General features: G+C 34.8%; 2 protein-coding genes across 3 annotated transcripts in view; both read left to right on the forward strand.

The window, feature by feature from the left end:
- Positions 1-5,378, forward strand: part of LOC102631025 (mitochondrial acidic protein mam33) — a 38,090-nt gene extending 32,712 nt beyond the window's left edge. The window contains exon 3 of one of the 2 annotated variants that reach the window (XM_052434492.1): positions 4,851-5,019. In XM_052434492.1, the coding sequence (XP_052290452.1) occupies positions 4,851-5,004 (154 nt within the window). In that variant the 3' untranslated portion in view covers positions 5,005-5,019. Of the gene's footprint in view, positions 1-4,850; positions 5,020-5,318 lie in introns of those variants that run through there. The other variant, XM_052434491.1, reaches the window with a different exon arrangement.
- Positions 5,379-11,055: 5,677 nt separating this feature from the next.
- LOC102606838 (putative calcium-transporting ATPase 11, plasma membrane-type) lies at positions 11,056-19,576 on the forward strand. The gene is made up of 7 exons (XM_006492888.4): positions 11,056-11,406; positions 15,155-15,209; positions 15,304-17,243; positions 17,338-17,496; positions 18,313-18,484; positions 18,576-18,874; positions 18,999-19,576. Exons 1-7 carry the CDS (start codon positions 11,230-11,232, stop codon positions 19,305-19,307), a joined length of 3,111 nt encoding a protein of 1,036 aa, XP_006492951.2. The 5' UTR covers positions 11,056-11,229; the 3' UTR covers positions 19,308-19,576.
- Positions 19,577-20,361: the final 785 nt, after the last annotated feature.

Raw genomic sequence — 20,361 nt, forward strand, 5'->3', positions numbered from 1 at the left:
CTCCTCAACCGACTTTTGTCTGCCATTCTTGATCTTCACTCGAGTATCAAGTGATGTGATCTGCATTGTTTTCCTTACTGTTTTGGAGTAACAGCTTCGGGCAATTCTCTGGTCTCCTCGTACTACCCGCATTACTCCATTCACCCGATACTTGAGAGCTAAGTAATGATTAGAGAGCACTGCCTTGCTCATCCGCAGGAAGGGACAACATAGAATCATCTGGTAGGGACTCTCTTCATCGACAACTACAAAATCCAGGATCATAATCTTTTCTGTCGGGAAGCTGTCTATCGTGACAGGCAACTCGACTACGCCCAAAGGGACTAGCTTTCCTCCACCAAACCCCTTCAATGAGGTATTGGTGTGCTCTAATCTCAGGTCTGCTATTCCCATCTCCTCCAGAGTTGACTTGAACATGTCATCGACTGAGCTTTCTGTATCTACCAGAATCCAGTCAAACTTCTTGCTGGCAGCGGTGGCTTTAATGACTAAAGCATCCTCATGCGGATATAAAATTCCTTCTTCGTCCTCATTTGTCTACATGATCGGGACTTGCCTGATTCTTACTCGCTTGGCTGTTGGGGTGTTGAAGAACACTTCTCTACTAGTCATGGCATACCTAGCGTAGTTCTTCCTCGATTTGTTAGAATCTCTCGCCAACGTTGGGCCCCTGCAATTACTCTTACCACCGGCTACTCGTGGCTCATGTTTCTATTATTATGTTCCCCTTCACATGACGAACCCAACATCAGGATGGCCCAATCTACGAACTCGTCTAGGTAACGATTTCTCATCAAATCTTCAACTTGAGTCTTAAGATCCCTGCATTCGGTCGTGGTATGACCGTGAGTGCTATGGAACTTGCAATACCATCTCCTATCTCTCCTGCTGAGTAGCTTTGTTATTGGAATAAGGGTGTACAGTAATCCTTGTTCTTTTATGGCCTCATACACCTCGTCCAGTGGCACATTCAAGGAAGTATACTGCTCATTATCTTGGCTCTAGTCAATCATGTGCACCGCCCTTTCCCTACAGGTGCCATTCTAAACTAGAGGGGGCATTAGTGCCTCTAGTCTACTCGCTCTACCACCGCATGGGTATTGATAAGGATGATTGTATGTTTGGTTATGCCTTATCCAGAAATCTCTGGCTGGTGAGCGAGGAGGTTGCATCCCGCTACGCTAATATTGGGCTGGCCTCTAGTTAGGCTGGTAAGAGGTGACCCAACCTCATGCACTGCTACCTGAGGCATGGTGGTCCTTCCTCTTAATCGACCCATTTCCTGGTGGGACTCTCTTCTCTTTCCTCCTCAACCCTTCTAGCTGGTCTGTCTTGATCTTTGCTGCTTTTTCCTCCTTAATCTCTATGTCTCTCTTGGCCTGCTCGTAAGCGGTAGAATATGACTGAATGGCTAGACTTCTCAAATTGTACCACAGGCGCTATATCCTTACCCTTTCTTTTAGTCCCCTCAATACTTGGGGATGGTTGAATGCTCCTAAATTGAAGACAGCGCGATAGAACCTTTTGATGAACTTCCGAAGGGTTTCATCCTCTCTTTACTTCATGCTTGTCAACTCCATCATATCATCTTCATGTGTCATTACCCCCGAAATTGCTCTGTAAATTCCTAGCACATCTGCTCGAATGACTTGATACCCCCTCGAGGAAGCTTCCGGTACTACTCACATGTTCGTCCCTCTAGAGACAGTAGAAACACCCTGCACCTTTGAACTTGAGACAACCCCTACACCCTAGTTATATCATTGAAGCGCTCTATGTTTATCAATGGATCAGTTCTCCTAGAGTATTTGAAGTCTGAGAAGCAAAAATCCCTCGAAATGATTGCGTTCATGATTTCTGCCGAGATGGGGGATTCACCATCTAGCATTATCCTCCAGCCAGGTGCTCTGCTACGTCCTTGCATGTCATCTATTATCTCCGTTAATCTACGCACTTCCTCCTCTAGTTGTATGGCATGACCAAGGTCACGTGTTGCAACTTGATCTCTTTCTTGCTCGATGTCATGCAGGTGTTGCCGAAGTTCCCTTTCCTCTGTATTAACAACTCCATCATCATTGTTAAAGACCTGCCTCCCCAGGGATTGATCTCTTCCTCCATGACTTTCTCCCCGTAGAGATTAGTTACTTACTTCACCACCAAATCTCCTAGTGGTACGACCTCTCATCGTGTTGTCGTTGTTCCTTCTGTAAATGTGCCCTGGTGCCATTCCACCACTTCTCATCCCCTTCTCTTGAACTCCCCTTCGCTCATTTCTCAGCTCGTGTAAGATGGTTGTCAGAGTCTCCATCTGTTTCTCTATCATTTCCATCTGCTCATACATTACTTTTTGTCATGCTTCATTAGCTATCTCTCTCAGGGTCACAGACTCATTCAGTCTTAAATAAGCTCCTTAGGCGCTACCCCCACCTACGTCTATTGTCTCCTCACTCCTTTTCTCATTCTCTTCTCTATTAACGGAAGCTTTTTGTCCAACTCCTCACAGATGGCGCCAAAATATTGATGCGAGATTCTGGTGTCTGCTCTTGCACGACCAGGATCTTTCCTTAACTCTCAAACTCTCGACTAACTGTAGATTCTCCTCGTAACTCTTCTCACCGAGCAGAACAACACCTCGTATGACTTCAACTTCAGTAGACTCTTGCGCACACATAAACTGGTTAGAGCACGCCGGGAGTTTCCCCGGCATAAACCCTCCGACACTCAAGTCAGAAAATTCGGTTTACTTTTTTGGGAAACTCGGCCATTGATCTCGTGGCTATTTTTTTGGTCTCTTAGGCAGTAAAAAATGACTCTGAGCTTTTCTCTCCTTTCTCCCTAAAGATGCTTTTTCTTAAGTTCTAATGTCAAAATGTCTAACTTGTTTACCTTCGTTGATTACCTTTTTATAGCCTTCATGTGAATCCGATCCCCCACGATTCATACCCATCACTTTCCCCAACTCACGGAAGTGGATGCTTGAATGTCGTAGTTGTGGCTGAGTGGGTTTCGTGCCTAGATTCTCGAATAGGAGTGCGCGTTTCGTTAACCGCTATAGACTGGGTCTGCTGACCTCGATCTTCAACAGGGAAAGCTGTCGACTCCTAGCAGGAGACTATCTCGTCCTCGTGGCCGAGCAGAAAATTCCTGCTCATGGATACCTGCTACTAGACTTCACCCATTTGCTTGTTTGTAAGGAGACTGACTCCTCGTCTAGGGTATGATTGGTCTCGTTGTTATAAATCCCCCAAACAGGCTTTTAAACTGCTATAACCTGAGGGGAGATTCTTTGGAATTGCACTCAGTTTAATCCATCTAGATGGTTAATGCAGTCTAATGATGTTTTTCCTGGTTTCATAGTACTGATAACCTAAAGCGCATGCTGTTTACAGGTTGCCAAAGGAAATGCTGATGTTATCATCTTAGATGATAATTTTTCAACGATTGTAAATGTTGCCAAGTGGGGACGTGCAGTATATATAAACATTCAGAAGTTTGTGCAGTTCCAGTTAACAGTTAATGTTGTCGCTCTTGTGATCAACTTCGTTTCTGCATGTGCCTCAGGTTAGTCTTTTACACTGTTCACTTGTTTTACTTGTATAGTACCAGTACGCTTATTACAAATAATCAACATGAGCTTCCACTTAACTTTCAGGATCTGCTCCTCTCACGGCTGTACAATTGCTTTGGGTCAACATGATTATGGACACTCTTGGAGCACTAGCACTGGCTACAGAACCTCCTCATGAAGGATTAATGAAAAGGCCCCCTGTTGCGAAGGGTGAAAGTTTCATCACCAAGGTCATGTGGAGGAACATAATTGGTCAGAGCATTTATCAGCTAATCATCCTGGTAGTTCTCAATTTTGACGGGAAGCAGATACTGCGGCTTAGTGGTTCAGATGCCAGTGCTGTACTCAATACGGTGATATTCAACTCCTTCGTGTTTTTCCAGGTACTATGCTCGGATTTAGCTTATTGCTTCTCGTTTCATCCCCTTGACCAACTTCTTATACTAAATGATTATTGAGAATGGTATTTATTTATTTATTTTTTCCTTTTGTATTTTACATTAGGTGTTCAATGAAATAAATAGTCGGGACATGGAGAAGATAAATGTGTTCAAAGGCATGTTCGACAGCTGGATGTTCGTAGGAATATTAGTTTTAACAGTGGCTTTTCAAATAATAATAGTCGAGTTCCTCGGAGCATTTGCAAGCACTGTGCCACTTAGCTGGCAACTATGGCTTCTGTGCATCTTAATCGGAGCAGGTAGCATGCCCATTGCAGCTGTGATAAAGTGCGTCCCGGTTAAAAAGTGTGAACCCAAACTTCAACGCCATGATTAAGTTTTGAAGTGAAAAGATACTCACAATGTAAATGTTATATTAATTTTAGCTGAAAAATGATAGCATGGTTCTTCAATTGGATGCCCTTTCCTGTGCTTGTCATCGTAATAAGGGGTGCCGATGATATTGTATATAATAGAACTGTGTAGGGTGCTGTGTCTCATTAATGAAATTAAGAAGATTTGATTATCATTATTGCAGTATTTCATGTTCGTTGACTCAGACACAACTGGGGATTATGCTGAATAGATACAATTAAACAAAAACTAACTAAATAACTCCAACAGAATTAAAAAAAAAAAAACTAAAAAACTCCAACAATCATCAACTTCTTCTCAGTGTAAGGCTTGGCCCTGGCTATCGCATAATCTTTGTATTTGTTCTCAAATATCACAAGACAGAACAGACTTGTTTTACTGAAATCATCGTTGTGTTTCATTATTCTGGAGTCCCATTGAGTTCTTTGGTTACATAATCACCTTTCTTGAAAGTAATGCATTTGCAGTTCTTTGGACCCTCAATTACAAGTCGCGCTCAAGGAATATCTAGTTGCCAGAGGAATTGGAGAACACTTAACCAACTATCTTCTCCTCCATGTACAGCAAGATCAACACGTGAACTGGTTGCAAAAGCTTAAATTCATGGTAGCCAAAAGCTGAGTGACTTTGACAATATACTGGTATGTGCCTGAAAATTCTACCATCTTTTTGAACACCCTCAATGCCCTACCCTTTGTTCTAGAAAAAGGGTCGCAGCCGAAAGTAATTCAATTGAGCTCATAATTTAACTTGACATGAAAATACCATTACCTTATCAAGAGTTGTATCATCTCTTCCCAAATTTCTGCAATGAATGATTTATATTCCATATTCAAATTTTCGGGGAATACTTTTATCTAAAACTAAAATGTTTGCGACTTTTAAGCGGACGGCTGGAGTTGTCTTACACTGACGGTTGGTTTCATCTGTTGCAGCATGCAATAATAGACCACCCATAAAGATCTGACCCGATTGAGTTAAAGGGTTAGAAGTTTTCTGCAGATTAATAAATGCTAAAGATGCTGGAGGCTAAAGTAGGTTGATTTCAATATCAATTTAGATTGTTAGTTAAAGCTTAAAACAATGTTATAAAAACAAGAGCACTAATATTTGAACAACTGGGTAGCAAAGGGCAACGGACTCAATGTTACCGTTCAGTGTACAATAACATCATAGCAACTGGCAGCCAAAATGATACATCGTACTTTTTTTTTTTTTCATATATTTGTCTTTTCTTTAAAAAAGAAAAAGAAAAAGAAAAAAATAGGATAATTAGTAAAATGCGAATCAATTTTTTAGTTCATATCTCCTAACTCTCTTAAAACTCGGACTCGAAACAAAATAAATAATACTATCAGAAAATAATTCGGTCAAGTGGACCGGGTTGGTGTTCAAATATCATTTATATTATAAACCTAGTGGTTAAGACAAAAAAAATAAAAAAATAGACTTTGAACAAAGCTTGCTTGCCTCCCATTGACCCCATTACCCAAAAACAAAACATGTCCCATGGGGCATGGCATGAATCATGATATCCCAACGGCATGGTCAAAAACACATGGAGATGTCTTTTTTCTTTCTTCATTTTTAAATATTCTATGAAAATTGAAACTTCCACACCATGGAAATCATTTTTTACCTGCCACCATTAACGGGTGCTACACGTGGAATTGCAGGTGGCCAACAATATAAATGTGGATATAATAACAAGGAAGAGATTTTTTAAGCGTGCGGAAAGGGGAAGAGTTTAGGCGGTGCGACTTTGCGCATGAGGAGTTTTCTTTTAAGGCGAGTTTCGTTGTCACGCATGGAGATTGTTCTTTTTAAAATGCGGTATTTGTAGAGTCAAGAGTCAACATTATTACACTATTTACTTAATTTTTTTATTTTTTTATTTTTTTTTGGGTCAGCTTGAGGAATGGTTTTTTATTCTTTTAAAAACACAATATATGTGGTAATAATAATATCATATTGTAAAATTAATTTGTACCAATAGAGTTTGACATTGTACATATATGTAGGTAGCATTGGTCACCAGCCTTCCTTTTCTGATTTGATGCTTTTTAACTTTTATAGCATATTTCATTTTTTGAACATTAGCAAAATCGGTGGGGTACCGAGTGTCTTCACTCTTGCACCTCTTATTTGTCTTTAATATTAATAATCGGCGGACTGATAGCAACAACGCATCCAACGGTTATTTATTTTTGTTTATCATTATTTTATTACCTCCATTTAATTCTTCTCAATTTGGACAACCCCGAACTTGTTTGTAATATAAATTTGGATTTATTAGGATATTTTTCTTACTTGCAACGATTCTTATTTAAGGAGTTATAAATTTTTCTTTTAAAATTTAAGAAAATGAATAATTTTTCCATAAGAAATAATCACTATATATAGAGAGGTTGGATTCTTTTGTTCATATAACACATCAATTAATTTTTCTACAAGTAGATAATTTTAAATATAAAAGAAACGGTAGGTCTATTGAGAGATTCAGTGTAATAATTTTTCATCTACTAAATTTTTTCTCTCGTCATCATTGATGATTGTGATTTTTCTCTGGTATAAGAATTTTTTCACATAAATTTTTGTGTTTGGTCTTTATTCTTCATCTATTTTCTATTTATTTTTTGTTTGATATTTTTACCTAAAAAATCTTTGATGGGACTAAAAATTCCTAATAAATTTTAATTCATTTGACGTGACCATTTGAGTAGTTGAAGTTTGGCAAAAAAAAATCTACAAAAGTGGTTATTTGCTTGGAACACCATTGTTCCTTTCACCCTTTATAAAACAAATGATATGAAAAAGCAAACCTAGCTACCAAATGCATATTACATGTTATAGATGGTTGGTCTCTTTTTGTCCGTTGGTTCACTTGTAAATTAGCGATGAGCATGAATTTTAGATTTTTCTCATATACTCTTTCATTGAGGAAATTTATGTAATCGATGTTTTAGGAAATTTGGGTATTATTTGTTCAACGGGAAATCATCTACCGACCACATGTTTTTTCGAGGTTTTTCAAAAATACATAATTATTTTTTTTATTGGAATCCACGTGAAGTTACATTTCTTTTCACTTGTCCACTTCTGTTTGGAGATCGTTAAGAAAACTAATGAAATATTATGAAAATGACTTTTTTTACCCTTAAATGTAAAGATAAATTATTTACCGACTACTTTTTTTCATATTTTTTCAAAAATATGTAATTCTTAATTTTTTTTTTTACTGAATTCCACTTGAAGTTATATTATTTTGTACTTATCTACTACTGTGTCATTGTGAAATGATAATTTTATCCTTATAATGTTAGCAAAGTTTTAATGGTATTAAAACGAGTGTAGACTAATAAAAAAATATTAACGTTAAGTAGAGCGCTGTCAAAACAATTTTATATATTTTAAAAAATAATAAAAAATAGATAGTAGGTAAATAATTTTCGTTGTTCAACTTTTACCTCCCAGGACTTATCGCCTGAATCGATACAAAAATTCTTGTTTTGATAATTTGTGGGTGTGCCCATGCTTGTTTATTGGCATTTTCTTTTGTAACTTATGATTTTTCTCCTTGTTACAACCAAGACAATCAATTTGGCAAGTAAGTTAAGTAACATCATGAAACAGTAAAAAAGAGTTAAACAAACTTTAACCTTACAAAGAACAGGAGGACACCATAGCTATCCTTGGGTTGGACGAATTGTCTGAAGAAGATCGTTTAACTGTAGTAGGGGCAAAAATAATTGAGCGTTTCTTATTAAATTTTTTTTTTTTTTTATAGCTGATGTATTTACCTCTTTCCTAAGGAAATAAATTTATCTAGCTGAAACTAAGGGTTTAAATCGATCTTATCTAGAGAATTAGATGATCTTCCTGAGCAAGCCTTTTATTTGGTAAGTAACATACGTGAAGTTGTTTGCTAAGGCTACAACCTTAAAAATAGGGAGTAATTTAAAGAAATAACCTTAAATCTTCTTGTATTAATCCCTAATTGAATTGTTTGGGATTTAGAAGTGAAATGAATCATTTTATCTACTAATAGAGGACAAATAAATGTATTACCAAATTAAGTGTCTATTGCCACAACTGTAGATATAGTTATTCTAAGAATCCACTCCAACAACCAATGGTTATTCTAAGAAGCGGAGATGAGTAGTGCCATTGATCCTTGAGAAGCTTGGTAAACTCTTGAAATAGCAGAAGCTAATTTGAGGAAAGCTGAAAGCAAGAGACAAACAATTGAGGCAAATCTAGCTCTCAGACGAGCTAGGACACGAGTAGAGGTTATCAATGCGATTTCATAACTAGTTGGTGCGCCCGAATAGAATAATCCAACGAATTTCTGTTTATACCCCTATTTTGATTCTGCCAATTGAATCCAATTAAATTCAATCAAGTGGAATTGGATTCTGACGGAAGGAAAAAGGTTTCAATTAAAAAATGAAACGGAATCCAATAGAAAAACTTATTGGGTACACCATTGGTGGTGGTATCTAATAATTTCTACCTGTTATTGGAATTGAATAACAGGTAAATAGTATGATAAAGTAAAGAGCACCGTTGAATGTTGTATGTGGAATCCGTCCATTTTGGATCACAGTTTTTAATATTGATCACATCTTTTCCACTTCTTTCAATATTATATAAATTATATAATTTCAAATTGAGAAATCATGTCTTATCAGACGCTATTGGCAACCCTCTATTATCTTTTATGAAACCCCTCTTATTTTTTATTTATAAATTTATCCTTCATATTTAAATTATATTAAAAATAAAACTTATCTAATTAAACCTGCCTATGTTTTGTTATTTTTTTCTCCATTATAAACTCATTAAATCTATAAAATTTTAAAAAAAAATGAATTGTCATATAATAAGAATTTGATATAAATATAAACAAAATTTTTGCAGGAAAGATAATTTTGTGAAGTTTGTTTACTTAGATCAATTTTTTTTTTAAGATTTGCACACATGTCTTTATGTATATGCCAAAGTTATTACCTACTAGAAAAAATAAAGACAAATAGAGATAAAAATTATAAATTTATGAATGTTTTAATTAAGAAGAGATTGAAAGTGGTTTGAAATGGGAGAAAGGTGAGAGAAAACGCCTAATAATTTTTTTTTTTAAAGTATCACTCACGAGTTTATTAAGAAAATATAATAAATGAGAGTTATTTTAAGAATTAAAAAAAGAATATGTTAAGAAAAGGGATTTAGAAAGAATGTTAAAAAAGTGCCAATAGTCCAAACTCAAAAAAAAATATATATTGAGAAATCATGTTCTTTCAAAATTCTTCTCTCTCTTTTAACTTTTTTTTTTATCCTTCCTTTTTTTCTTTTGATAAAGTCTAACTTTTTCGTTGGAACTAACTTTTATGTAAATTCTTCTAAAAAAAAATATGTAAATTGACTAAATTCTTTTTTTTAAAAAAGTGTTATTATCTTTTTTTCCTACTAAAATAATTGGAAAATAACATTTAAATGTAATAAATATTGCAATCCAATATTTTATTATTAATAAATTGCAAACTCTTACATTTTACTACTTTTCCAACAATTAACCGCTAATTGACTTTTAAGATACTAATTAATAATTATGCACTTGTTTGAATTTAAACAATGGGTTTATTAAGAAGAAAAAAGAGTTTAATAAATAGATTTATAAGTTTAAATAGTTCTATTAAATAGCTCTATTCTTACACATATATTGACATATAAAATAGCAATAATGCCCTTGACCTAAGTATCCACAATAACCCATCTTAATGGCAGGGGTATAATTAACATGGGTATAATTGTTAGTTTTTTCTATTAGTATTTTAAATTTAAGGGTAAAATAATTTTTTAATTTAACAAGAGTTCAATTGATATTTTACAAGTCAACATATATGTAATGAGTCTTGTGATTTTACTTTTTCAAAGCAAATGCAAAATTATTACTTTAAATTTCAACTAATAGTCAATTAACTTTTTTTAGTGAAAAAAATAGTAAAAACTAAAATGTAAGAGTTTATAATTCCGTACTAATAATATGTTAGGGTGCAATACTTATTACACCTAAATGTTATTTCAAAAAAACTTTAATAAAAAAGGAATAATAACAAGAAACAATTAATGTAAATTTATTCCATACGATCTTACTAAATTCTTATTAAGTTACATCGTTAATAACTTACATCAACCTAAAATTATTATTTTTTATATAATTCAATTTTTAGTTATCAAACAATTAAAAGATTATATTATACTAATTTTAGGTTAGCTTTTGTCTCGCAAGAGGTCTCATTGGTAATACACTTTTATGCTTATTTTTATTTTTATTTATTTATTTTCTATCCTACCCTATTTTGTTTAAGTCGTCTAAAATTGGTTTAAACTCTTTTTTAACCCTCGAAATTTTTTCTAAATAATTAAAAAATAGTTTTATTAAATTTCTATTTATTAATTATAAATTAGAATTTAACTTTTTTAGTTGCTTAAAATAAAAGGGAAATCTGGATCCCATCGCCATCACTTTTCAGCTTCCAATCAAGATATGCTTTCTTGCGGAAACAATTGGTAATATGTACTTTCTCATTTTGTCTTGAAAGCAGAGGCGGGGTAAAAGCGAGATTTTAAAGTTATATTTCACCCTCGTCCTCGTGTCATGATCTGACTGGGTAATAGGGAACTCACATGAGCATTCTTGTACGGACACTTGACACTCAACGCCCAATTTTTTGGTTGATACGAAGTTAAGATCATTTTATTGTGTAAAAGTTTTGACTGAAACTCGAGGAGAAGAAACTGTGTCTCGACGCTCATATATTCGTCGCTCTCTACAACAGCGGGAAAATGGACAAATTTTGGAACTGGAAGGACTTCGATGTGGAGCACAAGAATCCATCGGAGCAAGCCTTGCGACGGTGGAGATCCGCCGTCTCTATCGTCAAGAACCGCCGTCGACGCTTCCGTATGGTCGCCGATCTCGTCAAGCGTTCCGAGGCCGAGAAGAAAAAACTCAAAATACAGGTTCTCTCTCTGTCTCTCTCTCTCTCTCCAATCTTACTCCCTTCTACTTCATTCATTTTATCATTCATTTTTTTTTATTTTCTCCGCAACCAAAACTGAAATATTAGAAAGAGAAACCAACATTCTTTGTTAATCCTTCAAACTTTTTAAAAAAAATTTTCCCATTTTTCCAGATTAGGGCAAAATTTTCTTTGTCTCTCTCTCTTTGTCTCTCTCTCTTTCAATTCAAAAATTTTTAGTTTTAGTGTATGTCCGTTGGCAGTTTGTTTGCAGATCCTTTTTGTTTAACAAAATTTCTAACTATAGAAATAATCGCCGCGCCGGAGATGACGCGGGCTGCATCTCAAAACTTCACTGAGCTGTTTTTGTCACATATACAATGTTTGCATTTTCATATGGAATGCACCAGTAGGTCAGCAACCAATCGACTCTTGCCACGTTTTAACGCGGTAGATCTTAAGTCTCCTTTCTTAAAAAGTCAAAATGTGCATTCAACCACTCGTCTACTGTCCCCTACCCCGCTTCACATGGAATCCCCCCTCATTTTGAGAAAAAAATACTGACTTTGGCAAGAACAGTAAATACCATTATAACCTCACTTTTAATAGAAGATAACAGCACTTTTTATTTTATTTTATTTTATTTATCAAGTTGGTTTTTAGTACCATGGGTAGGTGCAACCGTGCAAGTGCTATACGATATAACAGTGAATTTCATTTAATTGTTTTGGAAATTTTAGGAATTTGAGTTTTAAAATCTATGGCCCTTAGGTTGCGGTGGTTTTCTATCTGTTGTGAAAAAAAAACCATATAGATTGAACCACAAGATCAAATAGAGCTTACGTTTATTACGTCAATGCAATTATCTTGAAAAAAATAAAATAAAATTATAGTGTGTTTTGTTCCCATTTCTCATTAATAGTATTTGTTAAAAATATAAAAGAATAAGAATGAAAATGGAAGTTGAATTGATATTTTTATCTTTAAACAAAATTTATTCTTTCTTACCTCATTTAAATATTTAAAATAATAATTCTGATAATTATATAATATTTATAATAAAATAACAGTAATAATAATAGTAGTAATAATAATAATAATTATCATCATCATCATAATAATTTTTATTCTGATAATGTTATTAATTATAATTATTAGAATAAATAAAATAATTAGAATATTGCTATTGCGATTATAACTATAATTATAGTAGTAATTATTTTACTAATATTAAAATAATAATTGCCATTATTTTATTATATTATAATAATAATAATGGTAATAATTAAATATTCTTTTTTACTATAATAATTGTGGTAAAGATAATAATATTAATTATATAAATTATTTTCTCTTTATTTTATTAGTGAATAAATACATAATTATAATTAAAGATATTCTACTAATTTACTATAATTTGTTGTAATTAAAAAATAAATTAAACTCAAAAATAAAAATTTATCGTTTGGATAAATAACTATTTTGATTCTTATTCTTCATGCAAATATTAATTTATTCCAATTCCTCGTGTAATGTCAAAGTTTTAGCGGTCATTAGTTGTATTGAAATTTCAGTCAAAAAGGGTTTCGCCTTTTGCGTGTTCCTTTGAGCCAACCTTGAAATTTGAAAAATAAAGAAATAGCTTTCATACTGAGCCAGTATTATTAACTTCACTTTCATAACTACCTCACATCTAGGAAACTTCAAGGAAGTTTCCCGGTGCATCAAGCATTAATAACATGATAGAGATGCAATGGGAAATTTTGTCTGTGTTGATAACGACGGCTCGCACTCTGTCACAATTTTTTTCACAAATAAATTCTCTCTCTTAATAATACTTACCTTCTGCACTTCCACATTTTTCTTATCGATAAAAATCATTGGTTTGCCACCTAGCTTATCAGATTTGTCCTGCTTCTCATTTATTGGAATCTTTTGTCATAATTGATTAATTTAAAAATGAAGTTAAATACTATAGTAAAATGTTTTTGCTAGAAATAAGGATAATGGGGTATGTTAGTCTGAAATTTGAATTTAATGTTTAATTGAATTATATTAAATTTTTTTATAATCTTGTGTCATGTCTATTTATAATCGTATTAGATTAAGATTTAATTATATATTATTTTTTATGTAATAACAATTAATACTAAAAAAAAACCCGCAACTAACAATGAATTGAAATTTAGTTTTCCTACTCAGTCCTTGGCCGAGTTGCTAGAGCCTCACAATTATGAGGACAGCGGTTCGAGGGTCATAATTTTTTCTTCAATTATAAAAAATAAGTGGGTGAAGGTGGGTAAAATCTAACCAGTGCTATATAAGTAAATTAATCCCAGTAAAAAAACCCAGTTTTCCTATCTAAGAACTTTCCTAAGATTCTGTTGCCGATCTCACACTTATTAATTATTTCTTTAATGATTTCAACGATGAACTTGTTGTCTTTTAGCTATTGGTAATTTTTATATGTTCACCTAACAAAGCCTTCATAGAATAATGCATGCATTATCTGGTATTGATAATGACAGAATATAATACATTGGTTAAACACGGTTTGAACACGGTTTTGGCTGTTGTAATTGTACTAGAATAATTTTGTGTTACCAATTAATTACATTTTGCTAGTCATAGAAATAAGTGATCTAGCAAGTCATGATAAGTTGGCAAATTTAACATTCTATTTTAATCAAATTCATAAAAGAATCATTTTAGTGGTGGAAGAAAGTATTTGAAAGTGAATGCTAGGTTGATGGTTAAGAACTTGAGATCATCATATTGGATTACTTTTTGTAGGCAGAATGCACTAGATGGGACAAGGTAGATGGTGGCCATCATCCCAGGGTATACAAAAACTGATGAATATAGAAGCTAACTTTTGTAATTTATGTCATAAATTTTTTTCTTCAAATAACCAGAATATAATGAGAGAACACTTATTTGCATCCCACTAGACACTCCCTCAGCTCAAGGAATTGTGTGAATTATATCTATTGCATAAGAATTCATGTTATGGAGCATTTTTGGCTCTTGATTGGTTGAAACTACTATGGTTAAATTTTCAAGGTCATGTAAGGGCTTCAGGAATTTGTGCATTATTTTTGCATTGCACGCATGCAACCTGGAGTTAAATTCTTGTTACCACAAATTTGCAGGACAGGTTTTGTTTTGTGGGGGGAGGAAAGAAAAAAGAAAAAGCAATGAAGTTTGTATGAATATTGTAAATGTAGATAACAATATATTGGATGCTAATATTTTATACATGGTAATTTAAGTCCTTGTAAGTTACACCTCTTTGGGGCTTTAGGCATTGTTCTTGGATTTTCAAGTAGTTAGGGAAGACCACAAACATTCATATAAACTGATATGTTTGATACTTACAACCTAGGTGAGAACATTGAGACCTTTGTCAATGCAGCTTGTTCCATCACTGGTGTCTCAGTTGCAAAATTACATAAAAGTAACAACTGTGGAAATATAAAGCAGTTACACATTTAACAGATCATGAAGAGAAGGATCTTTCTCCTCAGAAAAATTGACCCTCTATTAGTTCTGAATTTTAGTTTTAGCCACCATATTGAATGTAATTGACCATGCAGCAATATGGATATGCTTTGAAACTAATCTACACTAGAATCCAGTGAAGGCTAGGGTGTTGCTGCCCAAATTGTAGCAAGCTTCATGATGGAGTCATGAGTTATTATGTGATTATCTTTGATCTCATCCTTTTCTTTTTCTTCTCTTTTCCCTAGGAAAAAATACGAGTTGCTCTTTACGTTCAAAAAGCAGCTTTACAGTTCATTGATGGTATGATATCCACCTTCTTGTAGAGTCCACATGGCTCCTTATGATTCTTATTCTTAAATTTCTTTTTCCCAAATCAATTTGTGCTTTTGTCCAGCTGCTGGTCGTCCTGAATACAAGCTCTCAGAGGAGACTAGAGAAGCGGGTTTTCTTATTGACCCTGATGATCTAGCAGCTATTGTTCGTGGTCGTGATATTAAAGGCTTGAAATCTAATGATGGAGTTGAAGGAGTTGCACAAAAACTCTCTGTCTCCCTAAATGAAGGTGTCTGCAAAAGTGATGTACCTATCAGGCAAAAGATTTATGGTGTCAACCGTTATACAGAGAAACCTCCCAGATCATTTTTGATGTTTGTGTGGGAAGCACTGCAAGATTTAACATTAATTATCCTTATGGTTTGCGCCGTGTTATCTATAGGTGTAGGACTTGCTACAGAAGGGTGGCCAGAGGGCATGTATGATGGGCTGGGAATCATACTTAGTATATTATTGGTAGTTATGGTTACTGCCATTAGTGACTACAAGCAGTCTTTGCAATTTAGGGATTTAGATAGAGAGAAGAAAAAGATTTTCATTCAGGTCACTAGGGATGGACAAAGACAAAAGGTCTCCATTTATGATTTGGTTGTTGGAGACATTGTTCATTTATCTATTGGAGACCAAGTTCCTGCTGATGGGATTTTTATATCAGGATACTCGCTGCTTATCGATGAGTCAAGCTTGTCGGGGGAAAGTGAGCCGATGTATATATGTGATGAAAATCCTTTTCTTCTTGCCGGTACCAAAGTTCAAGATGGTTCAGTAAAGATGCTGGTGACAACAGTTGGTATGAGGACTGAATGGGGGAAGTTGATGGAAACTCTGAATGAAGGTGGTGAAGATGAGACCCCACTGCAGGTGAAGCTAAATGGTGTTGCTACAATTATTGGTAAAATTGGATTGTTTTTTTCTGTGCTTACATTTTTAGTATTGGCTGGAAGGTTTTTGGGGGAGAAAGCAATTCATAATGAGTTCACAGTTTGGTCTTCAGCTGATGCATTGACACTGATTGACTACTTTGCCGTTGCGGTAACTATAATTGTTGTGGCTGTCCCTGAAGGATTGCCATTGGCAGTCACATTGAGCCTTGCCTTTGCAATGAAGAAATTAATGAATGATCGGGCACTTGTCAGGCATCTCTCTGCATGCGAGACAATGGGTTCTGCAAGCTGCATTTGTACAGATAAGACGGGGACATTAACCACGAACCGTATGGTAGTTGATAAAATCTGGATATGCAATACAATTTCAAAGGTTGAAGGCAATAACAGAGAAGACATCTTGCACTTAGAAATATCTGAAAGAGTATTGGACATCACCTTGCTGGCAATATTTCAAAATACTGGTTCGGAAGTGGTGAAAGATAAAGATGGCAAGAATTCCATTTTAGGAACGCCAACAGAGTCAGCAATTTTAGAATTTGGCTTGCGTCTGGGTGGCGATTTTGAGGCCCAACGTAGAGAGTTTAAGATTGTCAAGGTTGAGCCTTTTAATTCGGTTAGAAAGAAGATGTCCGTGCTTATTGCTCTTCCAGCGGGTGGGATGCGAGCTTTCTGCAAAGGGGCTTCAGAAATAGTGTTAAGTATGTGTGACAAAGTGGTTTCTGACAATGGAGAACCGGTACCTTTATCTGAAGAGCAATTCAGGAATATCACTGATGTAATAAATGGCTTCGCATCTGAAGCTCTGAGAACTCTCTGCCTGGCTTTCAAAGATCTAAATGATTCTTCTAATGAAAACAACATCCCTGACAGTGGCTATACATTAATAGCAGTTGTTGGAATTAAGGATCCCGTGCGTCCTGGAGTCAAGGAGGCGGTTCAAACTTGTTTAGAGGCTGGAATTACTGTTCGCATGGTCACTGGTGATAATATAAATACAGCTAGAGCAATAGCTAAAGAATGTGGCATACTTACATCAGATGGTGAGGCTGTGGAAGGACCAGAATTCCGTAACATGTCTCCTGCTGATATGAAGCGCATCATACCAAAACTTCAGGTTATATATTATTGAACTGAACATAATGAAGTTAAAATCTGAATCTATATGCACAAGGTGCTAATACTATTATGACTGTTTATTATGGATACAGGTAATGGCTCGTTCTTTGCCTTTGGACAAGCACACCTTGGTAACTCAGTTGAGGAAAACATTTGGGGAGGTTGTTGCAGTGACAGGTGATGGAACCAATGATGCTCCTGCTTTGCATGAAGCAGATATTGGACTTTCAATGGGCATAGCTGGGACAGAGGTTAGTGTTTCTGTATTGTATAGAACTTCTTCGTATTTGTTCAAACATGTGGTTCTTCTATAATGCGTAGTGTGCCTAATGGATTTTGTTCTCTACCTCTGAGTAAAGAAAAGAGGTATATTTTCTAGGAGGCAGTGTCTATGAGCACTATTAGCATTTGATCAATGTCATGTCTAGTGCTTAATTATTTTTCCCCAGATTTGTCATCATCAATAGTTTGAAAGAAATGCCTATATGAACTAAAAATGTTTCTTTGTAAAGAGATTTTATAACCATTTTTGCAGCTTACTTGCATCCGTGAACCACATGAACTTTTATTCGTTCATTGTTTTATATTTTGCTTTCTCAATTCTCGTGTTGATATTGTGAATAAGAAATTTGTTATCTGCCGTAGTAGTACAGTGTTTTGGTGAGAGCAACTAATAATAAAAGCAAACAGCGTCTTTAACAATTATGCATGGTAATCAAGCATCGTTTATTTACTTTTTATATCTTCAATTTCTTGCAATATAATCAGGTCTTTAAGTGTGGGGACAAGTTGGTTTGGGCGCACTCCCTGCTCACATCTGAGTCGAGGGTTAGCATTAGTACGATAGTTTGAAAAAATAATTGGATTTTCAAGTGCCTGTTGGGAAGTTAATTTCCTTTGCTTTCACAAAATGTACTCCTGAAGTCTGAAGGCTTTTAAACCACTGTAACCTGAGGAGAGATTCTTTGGAATTGCACCAGTTTAATCCATCTAGACGGTTAATGCAGTCTAATGATGTTTTTCCTGGTTTCATAGTACTGATAACCTAAAGCGCATGCTATTTACAGGTTGCCAAAGGAAATGCTGATGTTATCATCTTAGATGATAATTTTTCAACGATTGTAAATGTTGCCAAGTGGGGACGTGCAGTATATATAAACATTCAGAAATTTGTGCAGTTCCAGTTAACAGTTAATGTTGTCGCTCTTGTGATCAACTTCGTTTCTGCATGTGCCTCAGGTTAGTCTTTTACACTGTTCACTTGTTTTACTTGTATAGTACCATTACACTTATTACAAATAATCAACATGAGCTTCCACTTAACTTTCAGGATCTGCTCCTCTCACGGCTGTACAATTGCTTTGGGTCAACATGATTATGGACACTCTTGGAGCACTAGCACTGGCTACAGAACCTCCTCATGAAGGATTAATGAAAAGGCCTCCTGTTGCGAAGGGTGAAAGTTTCATCACCAAGGTCATGTGGAGGAACATAATTGGTCAGAGCATTTATCAGCTAATCATCCTGGTAGCTCTCAATTTTGACGGGAAGCAGATACTGGGGCTTAGTGGTGCAGATGCAACCGCTGTACTCAATACGGTGATATTCAACTCCTTTGTGTTTTGCCAGGTACTATTCTCGGATTTAACTTATTGCTTCTCGTTTCCTCCCCTTGACCAACTTCTTATCCTATATGATTATTGAGAACGGTATTTATTTATTTATTTATTTTTTCTTTTGTATTTTACTTTAGGTGTTCAATGAAATAAATAGTCGGGAAATAGAGAAGATAAATGTGTTCAAAGGCATGTTCGACAGCTGGATGTTCGTAGGAATATTAGTTTTAACAGTGGCTTTTCAAATAATAATAGTCGAGTTCCTCGGAGCACTTGCAAGCACTGTGCCACTTAGCTGGCAACTGTGGCTTCTGTGCATCTTAATCGGAGCAGTCAGCATGCCCATTGCAGTTGTCATAAAGTGCATCCCGGTTAAAAAGTCTGAACCCAAACTTCAACACCATGATGGCTATGAAGAAATCCCTAGCGGTCCAGAGTCTGCTTAAAAGGTGGTCATAATTTTTCAAAGCAATTGAAGGGCAATGTGGTGCACACAATTTGAGTGAAAGAAACTTCAAGCGAATAACCTTGAAGTGAAATCACAATTAGGTAGAGTTTGTTTTTTTATCTGAAATCGAATAGAATTGATTTTAATTAAGGTTTGGATAGATGTACAGATGTTTGAATAACATCTTTGTTTTTTTTAGTTGAAATTTAAGTTGTATTTTTTTTAGTAAAAAAAAAATCGTAAACATAATTATTTGACATTTATATCTTTGTAAGTGAAAAGAAAATAATTAAATTTTATAGTTTAAGAAATAAGTATATTTAATAAAAATATTTTTGAAATATAATTTTTATTTTTATCAATTTTTTATTTACATAAAAATCACAAAAATTTATTGTTACATTTAGGTATAAATACTTAAAAATCATGTAAATAAAAAATAAAAAAATTTAATAAAATCTTTGCCCTCTCTCTCTCTCTCTCTACACATGGCATGGAAGGGCGGAGGCCTCTATGCACCTCCAGTCAAGAGGTGCGGCTTATTAACCACTTAGCTAATATGTTTTCCTCACACCTTTCTTCATTTATAATTTGATATTTTGGTGTTGTAGGTATAAAGAAACTACACCAATTATCTTGAACTTGGTGGTTAAAAAATTTAAAATTAATAAAATTTCAGACTGAAGATGTTTAACAAACAAATCCTTGGTTATAAGGCTTGTGAGAACAACCAATTAAGATCTCCCGAGTCAATCAAAGGTTTATCTCAGCTACAAAAGTTGGTTCTTTTTTTTTTTTTTTTTTTTTTAAATTGTAAAGGCAACTATCTAGAACTTTTGAGCAAATTTACAGTCGTCCGATGATTCCCTTCGCTTCTTTTACAAGTCTATGGAACAAGACTCGTACATTTTCCTACTATGCTTTTTAATTTCTATGTTTATGAATTATGATCACATGTCAAATACTCGTTAGTTTGCTATTGATTTTTTAAACTGCTATGAGCCTTTCAGGTAGTTACCCGTTTCTCCGAAAGTCGCCTTTGTGACTGCAGT

The sequence above is a fragment of the Citrus sinensis genome, chromosome 9, assembly GCF_022201045.2.
Source record: "Citrus sinensis cultivar Valencia sweet orange chromosome 9, DVS_A1.0, whole genome shotgun sequence".
Lineage (NCBI taxonomy): Eukaryota > Viridiplantae > Streptophyta > Magnoliopsida > Sapindales > Rutaceae > Citrus > Citrus sinensis.